A 19,641-nucleotide genomic window follows, 5' to 3' on the forward strand; every position below is an offset into this window, starting at 1 on the left:
GCACTAATGAGAATGTCATCAATACGCTTAGCAGGGATGCTGATAGTCCCTGACGGGAACAGAGAAACTACTATTAAAAAAAGAGCAGGGAAACTAGTACTATAGCAGCTATAAAGCCCACTTAGCCTAATGTATTATTTGAATAACAAAAGAAGACATAATTTTCTCAGCAAAAATTGGAGTGCAGGGTCAAGCTATTCTGATTTTTCTAGACTATGATTCATCCACAATATTTACATTAGAGTAAAAGCATAAGCCTTTTAACTAAGTCAGGACTACTACTCCTGAGAAGGGAAGATTTAACTATTTTTTCCCCCAGACATTTCTTTCCCCAAGTTCAAACCTACGTGAAATATTCTTCTAAGGACCTTTAATTGGTTTTGTGTGGAAGGAGGAGCACATGTTGTGGAATCTGAGTTGGCCAATGCCTATGGAATTGTAAAAAAATGTCCAGGTTTATTAAGAACTTAAGCCATGGATTCCAAACAGCAGGCTTGGTAATCATTTCAGTCCCTCTCTGGAGCAACTCAAGAATGTGCTGCTTACAGAGCCCCCAGTATTGATCCACAGAAAAGGACAACGGTTGATTTAGAAGACCTCCAAGGTCCCGTCCGACTCTGTTTTTCTGTATTCTGTTGAGTAAGTCCTTCAAGTCGCCTACGGAAATCTATGCACTGATTTCAAAAGAACCCTTTCTTATCAATAACAGTACCAGGGTACTCACTAATTTAAAAATCCTAATTCCATTATCATTAGAATTCTAATCTGATTAGAACCAGTTTAGTATAGTGGTTAAGGCATTACACTAGAAAACAGGAGACTGTGAGTTCCAGCCCCACCTTCTGATGACCTTGGGGAAGTCACTTTCTTTCAGTCCCAGGAAGGAGGCAATGGCAAACCACTTCTGGAAAAAAATCTCAGAACTAGGGAACAGATGGTAAAGCCCCCCTACCACCAGGTGGTACACTGAGAAGGTACCCAATGTGGGATGGTCTCTGTAGCAGCTCCCCTTCTCTGGAATTGCTTGACTTCTGAAATAGAGATTCCCACACACACACACACACGCACAGTATTCTACTTTGCAGCATTTTCCTTGCAAAGTCGTTGCTCTCCACTTCCCCAAACATAATATAATTGGATTTTAATTGTGTTTCCAAAATATTTTATATTCTTTCTCTTAAGAAAGTAAGTTGAAAAAAATGTTATGAAATAAAATTTGTCACAATAAATAAGTTGCTAGAGTCAATGAAACAACAATAGGAAGCCAAAAGCTATTCATCACTACCAGCACATGATGACCAGAAATGCATTAGAACAAATTAGCGTGATACATTAACATGGATTCAAATCCTCTTGGGTTTTATTTGGTGTCGAATCTGCAATGGAAAGTCTGAATTTACAACCCTACATGGATGACTTTACCTCTCAGGATGATATTTTAAGAGGTTCTCTTACATGAAGAACAAATAACTCATTCAATTTTGTTCTATATGGAATATTTGGTAGCTAAAGTAGCTAGTTTTGTGATATGGATCTTTGCCAATTACATCTTGATTCAGGTCACAAAACTTTTTTCCCTCAAAGAAATCTGTACTATTCTTTTCAGAGTAAGTATATGTGTAGATATAGCCTTCTTTTAAAAAGTTTGAAAGTAACTGAGAATGAATCAGGCATCAAGAAAAAGTATATGTACTTCAGTGAAAGGAATGATATATGTACGAACAAATTATTATTATTTCCTATTAATACCACTTAAGTCGTTCAATTCTACTTTATATAATTTTGTTTGAATGTATTAAATTGCATATAGCAATTCTAAGCAATCAGAAAAAATCAAAGACAGGGTCACAATAGACATAATGCAGATCTGATGACTGCAATAAATAGTTCAGGACATGTGTGGGCACCATTATGTAATGATACATAATAGTACATAATGATATGTATTTATCAGAGAGAGATGTGAGTATATATGCACATATTTAGTTCAAGAGATTTTGGAAAAGTGGTCAACAACTAAAGGCATTTTATATATTTTGGTGTTCATGTGAAGTAAAATGCCTGCTTCTGACATGGTGTGACTGTAATGCAACAGGAAACCTTGACCAATTTTCCTATGTTGTGTAAGAAATGCTACTTGATCACAAAGATGAGCAGCTTCCTAAGAATGAACAGAAGAGAATCCAACAAAAGCGATAACCCCATTTGGATATTCAGGTCATCTCTGGAAACAAATCAGCACTTTTCTTTAACTACTTAACCAAGTAGATAATTATGAAATTTTAAGAAAAGAATCCATCTCTTGGAAGGTGCAACATGTTCATTTGTTAATTCAAACATGTGCTTATTTATTAATTATATTGATTTAACGTAATCAAGGCTCCTGTGATTGAAAACGGTTGCATTTTAATCCTATAATAAAGCTTTCAAATCGAGCAAGAGTAGACAATTTCTGAAAGTGGATGCACAATGGTATACATCTTTATAAATGCTCAAACTGTAAAATACTTGTATAATGGTGCATTGAATGTTTTTTAATTACTAAGTCATCAAATGTGTTATTTAATTGCCTCCCAGAATTGGTTCTGCTTCACGTTTTGTAGCAATGTCCCTAAAAACAATGATTTCACTTAAAATACAAACGTTTTATTGTGGCATAGTGAAGTAGAGCAGGCAAGATAATAATTTATAGGAGAAATTACTTCCAGCTGACAAAAATTTTTAGAAGTTGCTTCTGGGCACCAGATGCTATAACTGCTATCTGTTGCTAGTAAAATATGCACAATCACATACTTGCTTTAATTAAGCATTTGGTGTCATTTAATTTGTATCAGTCTTAAACATTTTCTTTTTTTATTTGGTCTGTTTTTAACTATTAAGTTAACATATGTAGATTGGATTTAAATTAAGAAAAAGCACAACAATTACAAGTCAAGTTTTAGTTTTCATCCTATGTAAATAATAAGCCAAGACCAGACACAATAAAGAGAAATAGCAGAATTGGGTTAAGAGGAATAAGTTCAAGCAATTTTTAACCTTCTGAATGTAAAAATATTTAAACTGGCCTATTGTAAAGTACTTACCTAGGCTTAGTGGGGGACTAAATGTGCTAAAACCTATGTGCAGTTTAGAAAAATGAAACTAAACATGTGGGCTTTTATTTTTCTGATTTTCAATTATGTATTGGACATATTTGTTAAATTCAGTTTTACACTGGAATCAAAATTATATAGTTATAGATCATGGGTCGGCAACCCGCGGCTCCAGAGCCACATGTGGCTCCCAGTCCTCTGCCATGTGCAATCCAAAAAAAAAGTGGGACCAGAAAAGTTCAACCAATCAATTCAAACTACTCATGGGGGGGAAAAAACTTGCGAAGCTTGAATTGATTGGTTGAAGTTCTTTGGTTTGTGGGACTTCCCACAAGCTGTTTGTGGGACTGCCCACAAACCTTTCTTCCTCGGACTGCACATGGCAGCAGCGGAGGAAGAGACAAGAGGGCTGCTGGAAAGGTGAGTGGGTCAGTCAGATGGGGCATGCCGAGAAGGGGGAGCTGTGTGTGTGTGTGTGTGTGCACGTACGCCTCCAAATCCGTTCATTGCCAAGGTTTCTTCCCAGTGAGGAGGGTCTGCTAGAAAGAGGGGATTTAGCAGCTTAGTTGGTCAGCCCACAAGCTTTCTCTTACCAGTTTTGCTGGATGAGGAAAGTTTTATTGATTTTTTAATATTTACATATACATGTATTTGTGAAACAATATGGTGGTTGGGTAGTTAAAATAAGAAATGACCAGTTGTAAATAGTTCAGGTTACATGAACAGAGATGCCCTCTCTAATTCCCTTAGTTATTACATAGTCAAAATAGGCAAGTTAGTACACTTGTAGTTATAACCTAGTCAATTAATAAAATTCAAAATATATTTTCACTAATACATATCAATATCCTGTTTTTAAATTCTATCTAATTTCAATAGGATATTCTAGAATAGCCTATAGTATATAGGAAAAAGCTTAATTTTTGGATAACCCACAATTCCCTATTTCAATAAAGAATAATTCTTTTGTCTACAAAACTTACATTGTTCATTACAAAACATTCTTATGTTTTACCATTAAAGTCTAGTTTTCATCTTAACAAATCACCAGTTATTAGAAATATATTTTTTGTCTTAACCGTTCAACAATTATTAAAATACTATCTTTTATATATAAAATTCTAGATTTATACTATAGTTCAACAGTAACCACTGAATATTGTATAAGTCATCTTGACCGTACATCAATTATTAAAATGCTATCTTTTGATATGTCATTCCAAGTTCTATAACATAGTTCAGAGTTATATTCTAAAAGTTTACTTTTGTTTTCCTTTACAAATCTAAAAGCTAAATGTAAAATCAGTTATATTTTTAGAGATTCCCCTTAATCCATAGAAAGATATTTTATTATCTATCTTTAGGAATCCCAAAAGAGAAACAAGTTCAGTTTTTAAAATCTAACTGTTGCCTTCCTTTTGTGCCAATCATGCTTCCCTCTTGGCATCTTTTAAGTTTTCAAATGTATCTTCCTTTCTTCCTATACCACTTATTTGAATCCAGGGAGTGTATCCAAATGTCAGTTTTGCAAGGAGGATGTAACCATTGTATTTTTGCTTTGATAACTCAGTTTTTGATGGTTGATATAATATAGTTGTCATTAAATCAGTCAAATCTTTTTGTTCTTCCAATTCTATCTGGGTTAGGTAGAAAGTAGTAGCTGGTATTATGGTTGTCATTTGATTAATTGAATTCTCAATATAGTGTATTTGAAGGCCTTTATTGCCTTCACTCTTGGTGTTGCTTTCTTCAGGTGCTGTTGCTTTTTGGCTTGTAAGTTTTGTAGTTGCCATTAAAGGTTGGACTTTAAGGTTTTCTGTAGGTTGCTTTTGTTGTTCTTTGAAATCTCCTATTTTAGTGTTAGTTTCCACTTCTTCTGTTTGTTTTTGAATTATCTTTTCCTCATTTAAAGTCAAAATTTGATTTGGTGGCTTTACGTTGTCAGATTTTTCTTGCAGTTTGGCTTTAATTTGCTATGTCATTGCCAAAATCATGTCCAGTATCAGTTTATAATCAAGTGGTGGGATATATTCATCCATTTCATTGTTGTTTGCAGTTAAATCTTCCATGGAGGCTGTTTTAATAATAGTCACAAAATTTTCCACCTCCTGAAGAGTTGTATTCAGTGCCAGGTGTTCCCACACTTATCTTTAAGCACAGTGTCAAGGACAGCTCTGTTATTTAGTCAGCTCTCACAACAGAAAAAGGAAATTTACTTGCTGTACCAAGTTTCGCCACAAGATGTCATCAATAACATATAACATGCAATGTAAGAATTTTCTTTTCTTTCTTCCCCCCCCCCCAAATTAATATAGAACTTTTGTAGGATTACTCCAATTTTTTTCCTTAATTCACAGCTTAGAGAGAAGATAGGATAGTGGATCGCCAGCAACAAATAGAAGCTTTTTAGTAAATACAGATGAAATTGTTTAATTTCTTTGCTGAATTAATTGAGTTTCTTTCGTAGCTTTGAGGCTTTAAGATTTGTTCCCAAAGTAGATATTCGCCGTTTTCTCAAAAAATGGGGAAGAAAATTTTCAGGAAAGTCCCACAGGAAAATGGTTAAGGGAATAGGAAAGGTAAAAACTTGTCCAGGTCCTCCAGATTGCTTCTTAGTGCTGGGTAGTGCTTTTGGCTTTCGGCAGGGAGTGGCTTAGTGATCAGCCATCTTTATGACCGGTCTCTTCTTCTTTGGGCCAAAGGAGATGATCCTGGATTCCAGCGGAGGGCTACCGCCCTTCCGTGATTGCAGGGAAGTCCTTGTCTCGGTAATCATCCCTCCAGGGCGATTTTTGACCCTTTTCAGGGTCCTCCAAAAAAGAAAGAAACAGAGGGCAGGAAGCAGACTGTTCCTGCACGTCTGGAAGTGCCGTGCGCACAAACCGGAAGCCAGGGTGAAATATTTATGTGAACGACTTGTCAAACTAGTATAAGTGGTTGCTTTTTTCTTATTGTTAAATGTGTGCAATGCCAAGGACAAAGGATTTCTGTTATCACCATCTGCTAATAAAGCATCACAGACTTATTCTGAATTCAAATTTAGAAAGTACTACAACTTTAAAAGTCACTGTGTCATATTGATTGTGCATAGGTCTGTCTTGGATTTACTTTTGGGATCAGATCCAAAATGAATAATAATTTAAAATATAGCATATCAAAGACCTAAAAATCTGTTTTTTAATGTGTAAAAAAGTAAAGGTGTCTCTGCAGGTTTTACTTTGCTAGTTGTAGCCAACCTTAGGGAGTGATGCTCATCTCTTTGTTTCTATAATCCATTGAGCCAGTGCTGTCTGAAGATGATTCTATGGTCATGAGGCCAGCATGACATCACATTTCAGCACGGAGCGTACAGCAAAACACGGAACCTTCCCACACCTATTTACTTACATTTTTACATGCTTTCGAACTGCTAGCTTGGCATGAACTGAGGCAACTGACAGGAGCTCACTCTGTCGCATGGCGGTAAGACTCAAACTGCCAGATCATAGACCTTCTCTGGCATCCATTAAGCCACTGAACCACTGTGCCTCTCTTTTAATGTGCAGGAAAAATAAAATATTTGAACTATCCTGCTTTTAGTGACTTGTCTATAACTTATACAAGACTCCGCTGTTCAGAAACTTCTTAATGCTGTTTGTATAATACAAAAGACCTCACAGTTCCAATACAGGCCAAAAACAAAAAAACAAAAACACCCGCCAATGGCACAATGTTAATTAAGAGGCATCTCAGTGTGAAAACTGTTTTAAATTTCATACTTACCATGAGAGTTTCCACAGCTTTCTTCATCACTGTTGTCCTGGCAGTTATTTTGATTGTCACACATAAAGCTTTTATCAATGCACAGGCCATTCCTACAGTGAAATCGGTCAGTAGAACACAGCAAAGGATTTGCTGCTGTGGAAACAAAAGCATATTTTATTCAAACTTGCAATATCTCTTTGACAAGACATTATTCCCAAGAGCACTTCTATACCATCTGTGCTTTAAATTGTTAGCTGAGAGTTTTTTCTTTCTCCCACAGTAGTGTACCCATTATCATAGTTTAGAAGCAGATGAATTGTGAGAGGGACAGTTTAATTTGGCTCGTGTATTAGTGAATCAAAGATAGAAAATTTCTAAAGGATTTGGCAAATGAAATATTTCTGTGAAATGACAAAAAGATAATTTGACAGAAAACAACCTCATACTTGACCCTAACTCTAACCACTGTTTCTAGTGATATTGTTTCAGTGGAACTCTGAGCCAGAAAGAATAATAAACTTAAGAGCATTAGAGACATAAATTCCTTGTTGTTTAAGGTAAGACTTCTGGAAAATGACACAGAAGTTAAGAAGATACTGAACAAAGACACTATGTAAGTGCATACATGAATACGTATTCATAAGACTGTAAAAGGAAGAATATGCTGAAGGCCCAGGTTCTATTTGATATTAATAGCACACTTCCTTCTTACTTGCACATGATTCAGACAGACCTGTTAAGACAAACCTTGATGTAGAAATGTGTCAGTGAGTTGAATGTGTAAATGATGTGCAATGCTAAATCTGTAACCTCTAGAAATAGATGTCTTAAGTTGTATTAGATTGTGATTTAGTAAAAAGAAAGGTACTTTTTGTCTCTAAAATGATTTAAAAATAAATGCTATGGTTATAAGACTTCAGAAAGACTAATGCCTCCAAGGAAGAACTGTATGGTGATACACTTCAAAAGTTCAAGGCATGTTTGATAACTATTAAACCAAAGTCTTAGCTAAAAGAGGCATATACAAGAGGAATTTTAAATATAGAACAATTTCCTACTGAAGAATGGGAAATTCTGCAACTAAGCACCCATTCCAACTATATATGGAAAACCATATATTATATTCTTCCATACTAGTTTAAGTCTGCTTTAAAACAGTCCAAAGGCTGAATTTCTATTAGCATTTTCTTTTGTATATAGAGGCACATATGCATTCATACCACTTTCTTCTATAGTGAAAACATTTCAGCTGTTCAGGGGCTACAAAGATGCGTGTATGCGTGCACCTTCAAGTCAGTCTTGACTCCTGGTGCCAGTCTGGATAAGTGCCTCCTTTTCTTGGCAAGATTTTGGAAGTGTTTTACCACTCTTTCCTAGGGTTGAGAAGGTCTGATTGGCCCAAAGTCAGCCAGTTTCATAGTCTCTCAGTTTCTAGGCTGATGTCTTAACAATTATACCAAAAGAAAGATGTGTACAGCAGTGGTAAATGGCCACTGTTCTCTTCTACTCACTCTGGATCTCAATAAAGAGCCACTCTCCAAGCTTATAGTACAGTTATCTGTAGACGGGATCCTAATTCTACATGTGATAGCTACATGTGATAGATAGCTACATGTGATAGACGGGATCCTAATTCTACATGTGATAGCTTCCACATTGAATGTAATCAATATTTTAAATGTTGATCTGTAATGACTCTGTGACTAACCTATATGGCAATATATAGAATTGAAACACTAACAAGCAATATGGCCTGGGTTTTTAACAGCCTTCAAATTTCCTGCCGTTTTAGGATTGTTAAGAGATGCAGCCCGATTCTAAAGCAGGACATCTTGGTCTTATAGAAGCATTCTGAGATTGACATTGCCTTATAGAAAAGTATATCATATCTTTTAATAATAGAAAGAAATAAGATGGAAAGTTGTTTTCTGTTTTTATCCTCCATGTCGTTATTATGACAAATGCGTGAAATTATTTCTAGTTTCAGGAGAAGTGAATTTTCCACCATACGATTAATGTGCTTAGGAAACTGACACTTCATGCTGACAACATCAGACAAAAACTGATTTACTACTCAATTCAGTTTTTTGGAAGGCAAAATATTCAGTAATAACAATTTTTATTTTTACCTATATTGTAGTTTTGCAGGAACCATAAAACTTCAATGGACCTTAATGGACCTTTTGTAAGAAGAGTTACCTGTTAACCCTGAAGATTTGTCAAATCCCAGTTTTCTGTCACCATCCCCATTTTTTTCCTTCCCTCTTCTGGAAGCTTCTGTCATGATCAGGTCTAACTTAGAGGACTTTCAGGAGTCTGTTCTGGATTGGCCTGAAGATGCTCAGAGAATTCAAGCACCTGAGGATGATTCACCTGGCAGTATTCAGAAGCAGCTGTCGGTGGACAGCTAGTTTTAAAAGCATGTTATGAGAACACATCAATGGTATTTGACATTTCTCCTTGCATATCAAGGGCATTCCCAGTTTTCATTAGTTTCACCAGCATGGCATGTATTTAAGATCCACTGCTAGTCTGGTATCCCTCATAGGAAACAACTGCTCACCCACGCTGAAATCTTAACTCTTATGCTCCTGAAACTCTGTCACTTTGAATCTGGGCCAAATGATTCAACTGACCCGTGAGTTTTGTGAACCATGGCCTAACTATGATTCCACCCTCGATTCTGACTTTGGCTCTGGAAACTGCTTACAGGTAAGTTTCCAAGTGACTGTCATTGCTGAACAGGTGGATTACAAACAAACAAACAAAATATGTAAATGAATGAATGAATGGTAAAATGAGAGATGTAAGGAGCTATTACTGAGGATAGCAAAGTGTTTCAGATTCCAGATGATTTAAACTCAGATTGCTGGGTATGCAGTCAGCATATTTGCACTGCATTCAAAAGGGTCTGAAAATGTTCTAAGCTTGAAATAGCTTGCCCTGCTCGTTTTCCTGTTCATTTTACAGAAACATGCACAGTACTGTTATCTTTCTACTATTTAGCAAATTACCAGGTTACACAGATCAAATTTACATCAGATCAAATTAACATCACCCTACTCTTCTCTGTCTTTCTTACAAACTTAACTTATAAAGCAGTCAAGCTTCACAAGCATACAACATTCACCAGATACTGATTGCCGGTTAAGCAGATGTGACACACACCCAACTATTAGATTGCTGTCTCTAGTTGTTAATTTTGTACCTTATATTGCTCAACTTAATTTTAATTTTATTTTTCCTTGACTAGTATATTATCACTATATTTTACTCATCTCCTGAATTTTAAGTAATATTTAATTTTTGTTAACCTATAGTTTTTAGTTATTAATTTTATGACAGCTTTATAACTTTTACCTTACAACTTTCACTCAGTAGTCACTGTCCTCACAGATTGTAAGCAGAGAAATTTCAGTGGTGTAATTGTTAGTTCAACAGACTCTTCGTTTTAATTCATTGTATTTGTTAACCAATCCAATCATATGGCATTTGCAGTACTTGACAGTGTAAAAATAAACCATGTTTACAAATAATGATAAAGTTATTACAGAACATCCATGAACCAAAGCAGCTGAAGCTAAAAGTCATTGGAAAAAGGTTTTATGAATACAAACGAAGGGAAAGTGTGTCCTGACCTTTCAGAAGTATATTCCATAATATGATATAGTATGGTATAGCTGTCACAGTAATATTGCTGATAAAAGACAGAGTAATGGAGATTTTATATTGTACTGTGTAAGTTCAAAATGGGGACACTCAGAACACTACCAGAATGGTGAGAACATCCTGACCATATTATAGAACAACCGTACTGAAGTTGAAATGAGTTGTGAAATGTTTCACACATCCACTAAAGATTACTGCAGGTCTTGGTTCTTCTTGTTAACTTACAAAAAAAAAGTACTGTCATCAAATGTTTTTTTAAAGAAGCAACTCTGTGCTCTCCTCTAGCAAGAGATTCTATCACCAAAATATTAAATGTGACTAAATCACAGTCAAACACTCTTTATCTTTTTCCCCCTTACAGCTGCAGTGCACAATTATTTAGGTCACAGTATTATGACATCTATTCAAACACCTGCAAAAATATAACTTTTATAACTAGCTGGAGGAAGAACATAGCAATGAAAGTTTTTCTTTTGTGACTTCCTCCTTATCAGAAAATGAGAGAAGGCTATAACTAAAAAATTCATGATAGTATGCTAACCTCAGTTTACGAATTCATTGGAACTGGAGAGATAACAGCTGGAAGCCTTGCTCTCTGTATCAGTTTCCTATTAAATAACAAGTGTTTCATGTTTCTGTCAGTTTTCCTAATTCTGCTGACCGTGTTTATTACATACAGAGCTTCCACAAAAAGATTTCATACTTTTATTGAAATTTAGATGCAAATGTTGTAGTATTATTCCATTCCAAGTGTTAAATGGCTTTCATTTTACTGAATTCCTCCCAGTGAAATGTAGCTGACACACTGGACTTGGATAGGGAAGAGGGGGATAAGATTCAAACCTTGTCCTTAAATTCACTGGATTCTCATCCCAATTTACCTAACAGGATTATTTCTGTGGGATAAAAATAGGAGAACCCACCCCTACTTCCAGCCATCATCACTGGCATCCTTCAGTCTCAAGATTATGGCAGACATGTCAAACTCACGACATCACGTTACATTGTGCGACGTATCAGAGCTTTATCTCCATTGCCGGCAATGGAGTGGGTGTGGCTTTCATGTGATGCATCCGGCCCATGGGCCAGCAGTTTGACACCCCTGGACTATGGTATCATGCTCTGGAAAGAGGTCCTAAAACAACATCTGGTGTGGCTAAAAAAGCCAATTTGAGAGGCCAACCATACTGAAATTACAAAAAAATATAAATCAAGTCTTCCAACGGAGAGTTTTCAATATTTATCAATCTTAATGCAATATTTCTTTTATATATAGCCTTCAGGCAATGGTAGAGATGATTGCAAAGGACGGAAAAGAGCTTTCCCGTGCTTGTAGTGAATCTGGAAAGCTAAGCAATATATATTATTGATAAGGTCAAAAAGAAACGTAACAAATTTTGCACTTGTAGATATATGAAATACTTAAATCTAACCTAGGATGAAAGATAACAAAAAATAAACATAACACAGAACGGCACAATAACACAGAGAGCAACTTGCAACGACTTTTTTAAAATGTACTTTTTATTCATTATGAACACTTGTTCTGATCTTCACCTGCTCTTTCTAACCTTAACCTTGAAAAAAAATCAGTTGTAAGTGCCTTACAGATTAGATCACAACACTGGATTTTAAAAGGAGCTAAAAGAGACAGAAATTATATGCCAAAATTAATTGAATAACTATATAGCCTTCATGAGTCTATGTAACTCTCAGAATGTTACACTTACTGGAGAAATTTTTCAGATTTAAACTTGCATTCAAAATGCAGCAGCAACAGTTTTTTCAACAGCAAAAGCAGGCAACAAATACCATATAAGGGATAAATGATTAATATACTGTATATGTATTTTTAAAAATAAAACTTGCTCCTTTAAGTAGTAGATACTTACTACAATTTTCTTCATCACTGCCATCAGGACAATCCTCAAAACCATTGCACCGGAAACGGCCAATGATACAATGAATTCCACTGGAACATGGGAAGAAAGTGGAGCCACATTTAGATTTTGCTTTTGCTGGGGAAGAAAAAAATGAAAGCTTTGTGATTATAAAATAAATCTCTGGCAAAAATAGTCACAAAAGTCCCAGATTTGTCTACTTGACAAAGCTCAATAGAAATATTTTACAACTTGGCCAACAGCTTGATGTAATCTTTATTTCTGCTTGGTTGACTGGTGATGTACAGTTCTGAAAACAATTGTCTCTGAATTAGATTGTTTGCTTGCAGCCATTTAATTACCCAATTAAGCAATAGCATCAGTACTAGTGAGTGTAGGGTTTTCTCCCTAATGATATTCAGTAGCTTGCTCTGCCAGTATTGGTGGGGTGTGTGGTTTTTCTTTTAGTAATTCCTTGATTAGGGTATTGATTTCTGCCTGTTTGTTTGTCTGGTGTTAATTCCTGCTTGCTGGACATGTGTCCTGGTCCTTTTGTTTTGTTATTAGCATTTTTATTATCTCTTGAATGGGGTATACATATGGTTTATCTCTATGTCTTTACCAATGGCTGATTTGTATCGGCTGATTATTAGCCAATTATCAGCTGATTATTGATCAGCTGATTTGTACCAACTGAACGTCAAGTTTACAGGAAGTCCCTAGAGCAGGGGTGTCAAACTGGCGGCCTGTGGTCTGGATGTGTCATGCGCAGGCCATGCCCACCCCGGCTCCGCAAAGGCAAATAATGTTGTAATACGTCATGATATGTCATGTGACTCGATCGCGTTGACACCGGTGCCCTAGAGTTTTGGGATTTAGCTTGATTTAGAATGCTCAGTGTCCTAGTTACCTCACACTCAGTATATTGATGATGTTACGAAGTTGGTAATGAAACATTTGCAAAGCAAACAACTGTAAGAATGTTTGTATCTTATTATTTAATATATTACAAAATTTTTAGTTCATAGAAACTAATCATTCATGCTTTACTAGCATTAATATATGAACTGGTTATTAGCAGGCTATAAACTTTCTGGTCTCCACACTTGGTACTGCTTTCTAGTAAGCGTAATTTGTGAATTATACAGCTAAGAGAAGAGTGTCTGGCAATTGCATAGGAATCCTTGCCAGATCTATATCTCCAAGAAAAACTGGATCTTTGTAGCTACAGACAAAAGACAGTAAAAGACAAAAAAAAAAACCTCTGGCCATTCAAATTTCCAATGTTTGCCTTTGTGGTTTGTGTGTGTGTGTGTGTGTGTGTGTGTGTGTGTGTGTGCGCGTGCGTGAGAGTTTTTAATAAATCTTATTTCTATCTAATCATAAACACACTTAAATTTTGTTTGCTTTGCTTTTGCATGCAAAACAACATTTATAATTCTTCTTTGCAACATTCATTTTCTATGATATTTTTAGACTTCTGATTAACAGTAGTAACTCAAAGATAAAATGTGCCCAGACCAATTCACAAATCTACTGTTCCTTGAACAAGGCACATTAATGAATCACTATAAACAATGTACCTTTCCTGTAAGATGAATTCTCTAAAAAATATGCTATCATGTTATTGCTTATTATCATTCCATAGTTTTTCAAACTCATATTTCTCTAAGCGTCTGAACCAAGATTTGTTTTGCAGAGCATTTTGCTTTTTTGACCGGGTCTTTTTAGCATAAACTCAATAGTAGATATTAATCTACTAGTACAGATTATAGATTAGTTGGATGTAACTGAATAATTGAAAGTTACAATTATAAGTTTACAAAGGTTAGAAATTGTGTATGCATATACTTAAATTCTCCAAAGCCATCATCAGAGAACCAGTTTGCAGCCATGGCACTGAATACTGCAAAAGATCCAGAGTGTATTTACATTGGTAAATGGCTTTCTCGTGCCAACGATGCACAAGGTAATTAATATTTTTTGGGCGGGGGATTCTACTTCATATACCAATAACTCCATTCAACCTATCCCTTTGGGATTCTATAAAGTTTAATGACAGTAATTTTATGGTTTTATGAGTCCTCAGGATTCCACATCCAGTATCAAACCATGACTTTGCAATGCTGAACTCATTCAAGGTATTATGTTTTAAACATGATCCAGTCCTCAGATAAGAGATTTTGGAATAGGATTGCCCTGAAGATTTTAAATTCCTTATCTGTTCAGTCATCTATTCAAATTTTTATTTCTGGGGCATGGTGTCTGTCCAGCACTCTGTGCAATGATAATGATAATGACACTTTGTACATTTTTATATACAAGTGGATATGGTGATTTTATGCACACAAGTGAAGCTGAGATATTTATCCAGGGTTCAGGGAAAAGGGGACTATAGTTTTTGCTAAACCAAGTTTATGGTGCACAGTTTTTTTTTCTGTTTTGGTATTCACCATAGTTTTAGCAGTTTTGCCACTGAAATATTATGGCAGAGTCAGAGAGAACTTAGTAATCATAAAAAGAGAGTTGAGTTCTACTCTGTACAGAATTGTATATGAACAAGTACTTCATTGTATAAAAGATTTTATGAAGCAAAAGCCAGAGAAACTCTTAGATTGATTTATGATTTAACAAAATGAAGAAACAAAAACCCAGAACCAAAACAAATACTGTACTAGAATTCCTTTATAGAACACTCATTACATTATTCTGGGTCTAAGCTGAGGCTTGGAGTATCAGAAAAGTATCAACTAAATGCCACTAAATACTAAGTACTATATCAAAATTTAGGGAGGAGGATCCAAGGACAATGTTAAAGAAACAGAAAATAAGTCAACAATATGTTACTAGAAGTGAAAAATCCTTAAACAAAACACATTTGAAAGCCTCTTCCAAATGATAAGAAAAACAGAATTATAAATAAGAACATGTTATACCGAGCTTTGCTGCAGTCTTTGTGTGTGTCTGTGTGTTTCTAGGCACTGACTCTTTGTGTTTGCAGGATGTTAAACAAATCATTGTTCCAAAAAGCAGACAAACCTTCCAAGGCTCTGTTCATACATTATCCCTTTTCTTAATCTGTTCATTTCTCAAGTATGGTATTCAAACATAAATGTCTCCTAGGTGCTATCCATCCTACTTTTCAAAAACAGCCAAAGTACATGTGCAAAGCAATATTGGGAAGAGAAAGTTTATTATTAGATTATTATAAATCTCAGTAGCAATAAATATATTTGCTGCTTGCTTCAGAAAAAGGGAGCAGGATTTCACACTTCATGGGATAAATTATTTGTACGTGAGTAAGTAGGAGGAAAGTAGGAACCAGTGGTTTTTATTCTAGGAGCAATCTTTATGTTAAAAATGGCTGACTTGAAAATGGCTTAAAATCTGGAACACATAACCTATACATAGGGTTTAGGCCTTATTTATTTCTGTAGATATTCTACATTCTTATCTGTAACAAGGAAACTAACATAAAATTTTCTCTGTCATGTCTGTGAGTGTTCTGCTGAGTCAGTCAGTTCCTGAATAAAGAACCAGTATTTTGAACCAGTATTTGACAGAGAAGGAGCAGACAAAACAAATAAGTGGACATAAAATTGAAAATAGACTCAAAGACGAAACTTAACAAAGCAAGAAAACATGATTTATTCCTACAGCAACAGTCATGAATATATGGAAAAACGTTTTGATTCAACAAAACACATTGATCAAGAAAGATACTGGACAAAGGAAAAAGATTAAAGTGAAAATTAAGAAAATAGATCAGGGGTGTCAAACTCAATTTCATTGAGGGCCACATTAGCATTGTGGTTGCCCTCGGGGGGCCGGGTGGGTATGGCCAGGGTGGGCACGGCCTACTAGGTGGGTACAGCTGGAGTGCGTATGGACTACTGGGTGGGCGTGGCCAGCTCTACATCATTGGCATCAAGGGGGCCTATGGGGGCCTGGGCAAGAGTGGGACAGATCTGAGGGTCTGTCTGGCAGAAGGAGGGTCTCTGGGCCAGGGCCAAGGCAGCAGGGACCGTTCCCTCACTGTTTCCAGGATGGCTTCGCGGGCCACATGAAACCACTTCGTGGGCCGGATCTGGCCCCCGGGCCTTGTGTTTGACATGTCTGAAATAGATGATGGGATCTACCAGAGAGAATATATAAAAAAGAAACATTTGTTTGAATATGGTTAAAAAAATAGAAAAGATTTTGAATACATATGTCATTCTAAGAGGGATGAATTCCTTAAATAATACTGTATGCTTTTCCCCCCTTTTTATTTTGTTTCTTGATATAAGTAACATAATACTATTGAAATGGCTTAGATGAAGGAAATGTTTAAGGTAATTAAATGTGTTTGAACTCAGGAAAATTATAATGTATAAAAAAGAAAAAATGTTTTGAATAAGAGTTAAAGGATTAGATGACTAGACACATTAAATGCAATATTTAAAGATTAAATATATTTTTAATTATGGTTAAAAAGAATAAGAAATTTTAAGTAGTATTTTACTTTTTACTCTTGCTCTCTTTTCCTCTTGTTTACTGTTTTTACAGTAAACAAAAGTTTTGAGAAGTGTAAATGTGTTGAGAAGGTTTATATGGGAAAAATGGTTTTAAATCTTTAAATGTAATTAACTGTTGAGAAAATCTTAATCAGCAAGAATACTTTGAACTTTATGGGAGAAACAAATCTAAATAAGGACTGTAACAGGATATAAGATGAGGCAACCAGAATGATTAGACAGAAAAGAAATACTGAACTGATGTGATCATTATTTCTAGGAATATTGGGAAAAAATCATATATGTAATTGTTATTTACCAAAATAAGAACTGTATTAATTCAAGATTTACAAAGAAGACATTTTGGGCGAAAGGGGAAATCAACTAAATGTACTATGTGGACTATGGATTATAGAAACCAATTGTTAATGATTTTTCCTTACAAATGTAAACCCAGCAAACACACAGTTTACCAACTATTAAGTGATTTATGTTTTAAAAAATCAATAAAATATATCGGAAAAGAATGTTCCTAATTTCTAAGGGTCTAATATAGTAGCAAATAATAAATTAAATAATAAAGTGGTTGACTATTCTCCGTATTCTCCATATTAGTTATAGTGTTCTCGTTCAATTCAATTCAACATTAACTTGACATCATCTGATGGTTTAGAAACATTGTTTTAGAATTTTTGGTAGACAATCAAATCCAATAATGTTCTAAGGCAGCATTCCCATATCTGAACCCCTCCAGCCTTCAACTTCACAATTTGTACTTCAAGAATCTGGAGGTGGGAGAAAAGTTGCTTTAGTAGATATTTTGGATTGGAATTATCATCAATCCGAACCAACACAGTTTGGCACTAAACTTTTTTCATAATAAGTTGTTTTTCTTCTGGTATCTAAACGTTACATCGCTGACTTGGTGTACAATGGAACTTATTATTAAATTTCAGGTCAAATAAAAGAAATGTTTAAGATTACACTATTACACAGTTTTCCAATAACAAGCTATTGAAATGTAAGGTTTCTTTCAAGTTCATCTCCTAATACAAATATTACTACAGATTTATTTAAATAAAAAGATGTTTTCATCTGAAAAATCAAGAGTCCTAAACTAAAAGAATCCATAATTCTTGCTAAATATAATAGACGTTCTGGGTATTTTATTCTCTAAAATATATTAGCAACTCTAGCAGATTCCCAAGACATGTTAAAGAGCAAATACTGAGTGAGAAATCATCAGTAGAAGATAATTATTTTGTACTATTAACAGTTTCCTCAACCAGATGCCCTCCAGATCATTGGATATCAACTCCCATAATCTCAAAGGCAATATTGGCTGAAATAATGGAAACTGAATTCAAAATATATTGAGAGCACCAAACTAGGAAAGCCTGCACTAAATATATTGGAATTACATCAAAATATGGCCTGAGGCTATACCTCCTTAAGTAACAAACAAAACAAGGCTCCATTGTAAGCACTCAGCTGGAAAGATAACTGATGCCTTGATGGATCACAGCTTAATTAAATTTTAGATATTTGGCAATAGCCATTTGTGGAATAATTTTGTTCTCGAAGTTGCTTCAGTGTAGCAGATTATTTCTTATTGTCTCCTATACATGGTTGTCCAAAAATAATTCCAGAAACTCTATTGGAACAATATTTGTAAAGAATTCCTGCAAAATCAGCATAAGGGTCTTGATATATCTTGGTTCTTCTTATGATCTAGTTAAAGCACCTTACAATAAGTTTGTCTTTTAGACTATATGGAGCCAGGCATACAGTTTTGTTGGCAACAGGATGAGAGTGATTTGTTAATGCCTTCTTCTATGATTTTTTTTTAAATGCTCCCCAGACTAGAATATAATCCTAGTACTTTGGTAGTTTTCTTTTCCAACCCAAGTACTCCATGTACCAAAATTCTGTAAGATCCACTAATTTAAATATATTTCATAATGTTAAATATCAGGACAATTCCTTTGAAAAAGACAACATACCCATTTCTGTTTTGTACATTCATTTTGTTGTTGTTGTTAGTTGCGAAGTCGTGTCCGACCCATCGTGACCCCATGGACAACATTCCTCCAGGCCTTCCTGTTCTCTACCATCTTCTGGAGTCCATTTAAGCTCACACCTACTGCTTCAGTGACTCCATCCAGCTACCTCATTCTCTGTTGTCCCATTCTTCTATTGCCCTCAATCTTTCCCAGCATTAGGCTCTTCTCCACTGAGTCCTTCATTCTCATTAGGTGGCCAAAGTATTTGAGTTTTAGCTTCAGGATCTGGCCTTCTAAAGAGCAGTCAGGGTTGATCTCCTCTAGGACTGACCGGTTTGATCGCCTTGCAGTCCAAGGGACTCACAGGAGTCTTCTCCAGCACCATAGTTCAAAGGCTTCAATTCTTTGGCGCTCAGCCTTTCTTATGGGTACATTCATTTAGAGATCATCAAATAAATAAGAAAATAAGTAAGCCTCTGTAAACACTGGATGTACATTAATTGGCAGCAAAACAATAATGGTTGCCTAGATTTTTGCAACTCAAATATGTAGCATCTTATTTTTCAATTCAGCTTTTCTCTTCTACAACTACAATATTATGAATCTGTGTCTAGCAAGAGGACAGAGAAGCAACATTCTAAAACAAGTCACATAAATAAACTGGCAATAGGATAATTAAAGTTCAAAATAGAAGTCATAGTAGTTTTTACAAACAAACAAAAGCAGCCCCCAAAGGCCTATGAGTCGGAGCAAAGAG

At 35.4% G+C, this 19,641-nt stretch overlaps 1 protein-coding gene across 1 annotated transcript in view; it reads right to left on the reverse strand.

Annotated features, from left to right (window-relative positions):
- The window catches only part of LDLRAD3 (low density lipoprotein receptor class A domain containing 3), a 157,358-nt gene that overhangs the window by 54,347 nt on the left and 83,370 nt on the right, over positions 1-19,641 (reverse strand). The window contains exons 3-4 of the mRNA XM_083356429.1: positions 12,398-12,523; positions 6,855-6,989 (exon numbers count right to left, since the gene is read on the reverse strand). Of these exons, the coding sequence (XP_083212555.1) occupies positions 6,855-6,989; positions 12,398-12,523 (261 nt within the window). The remainder of the gene's footprint in view (positions 1-6,854; positions 6,990-12,397; positions 12,524-19,641) is intronic.

This window comes from Vipera ursinii, assembly GCF_947247035.1.
Source record: "Vipera ursinii genome assembly, chromosome: 1".
Taxonomy (NCBI): domain Eukaryota; kingdom Metazoa; phylum Chordata; class Lepidosauria; order Squamata; family Viperidae; genus Vipera; species Vipera ursinii.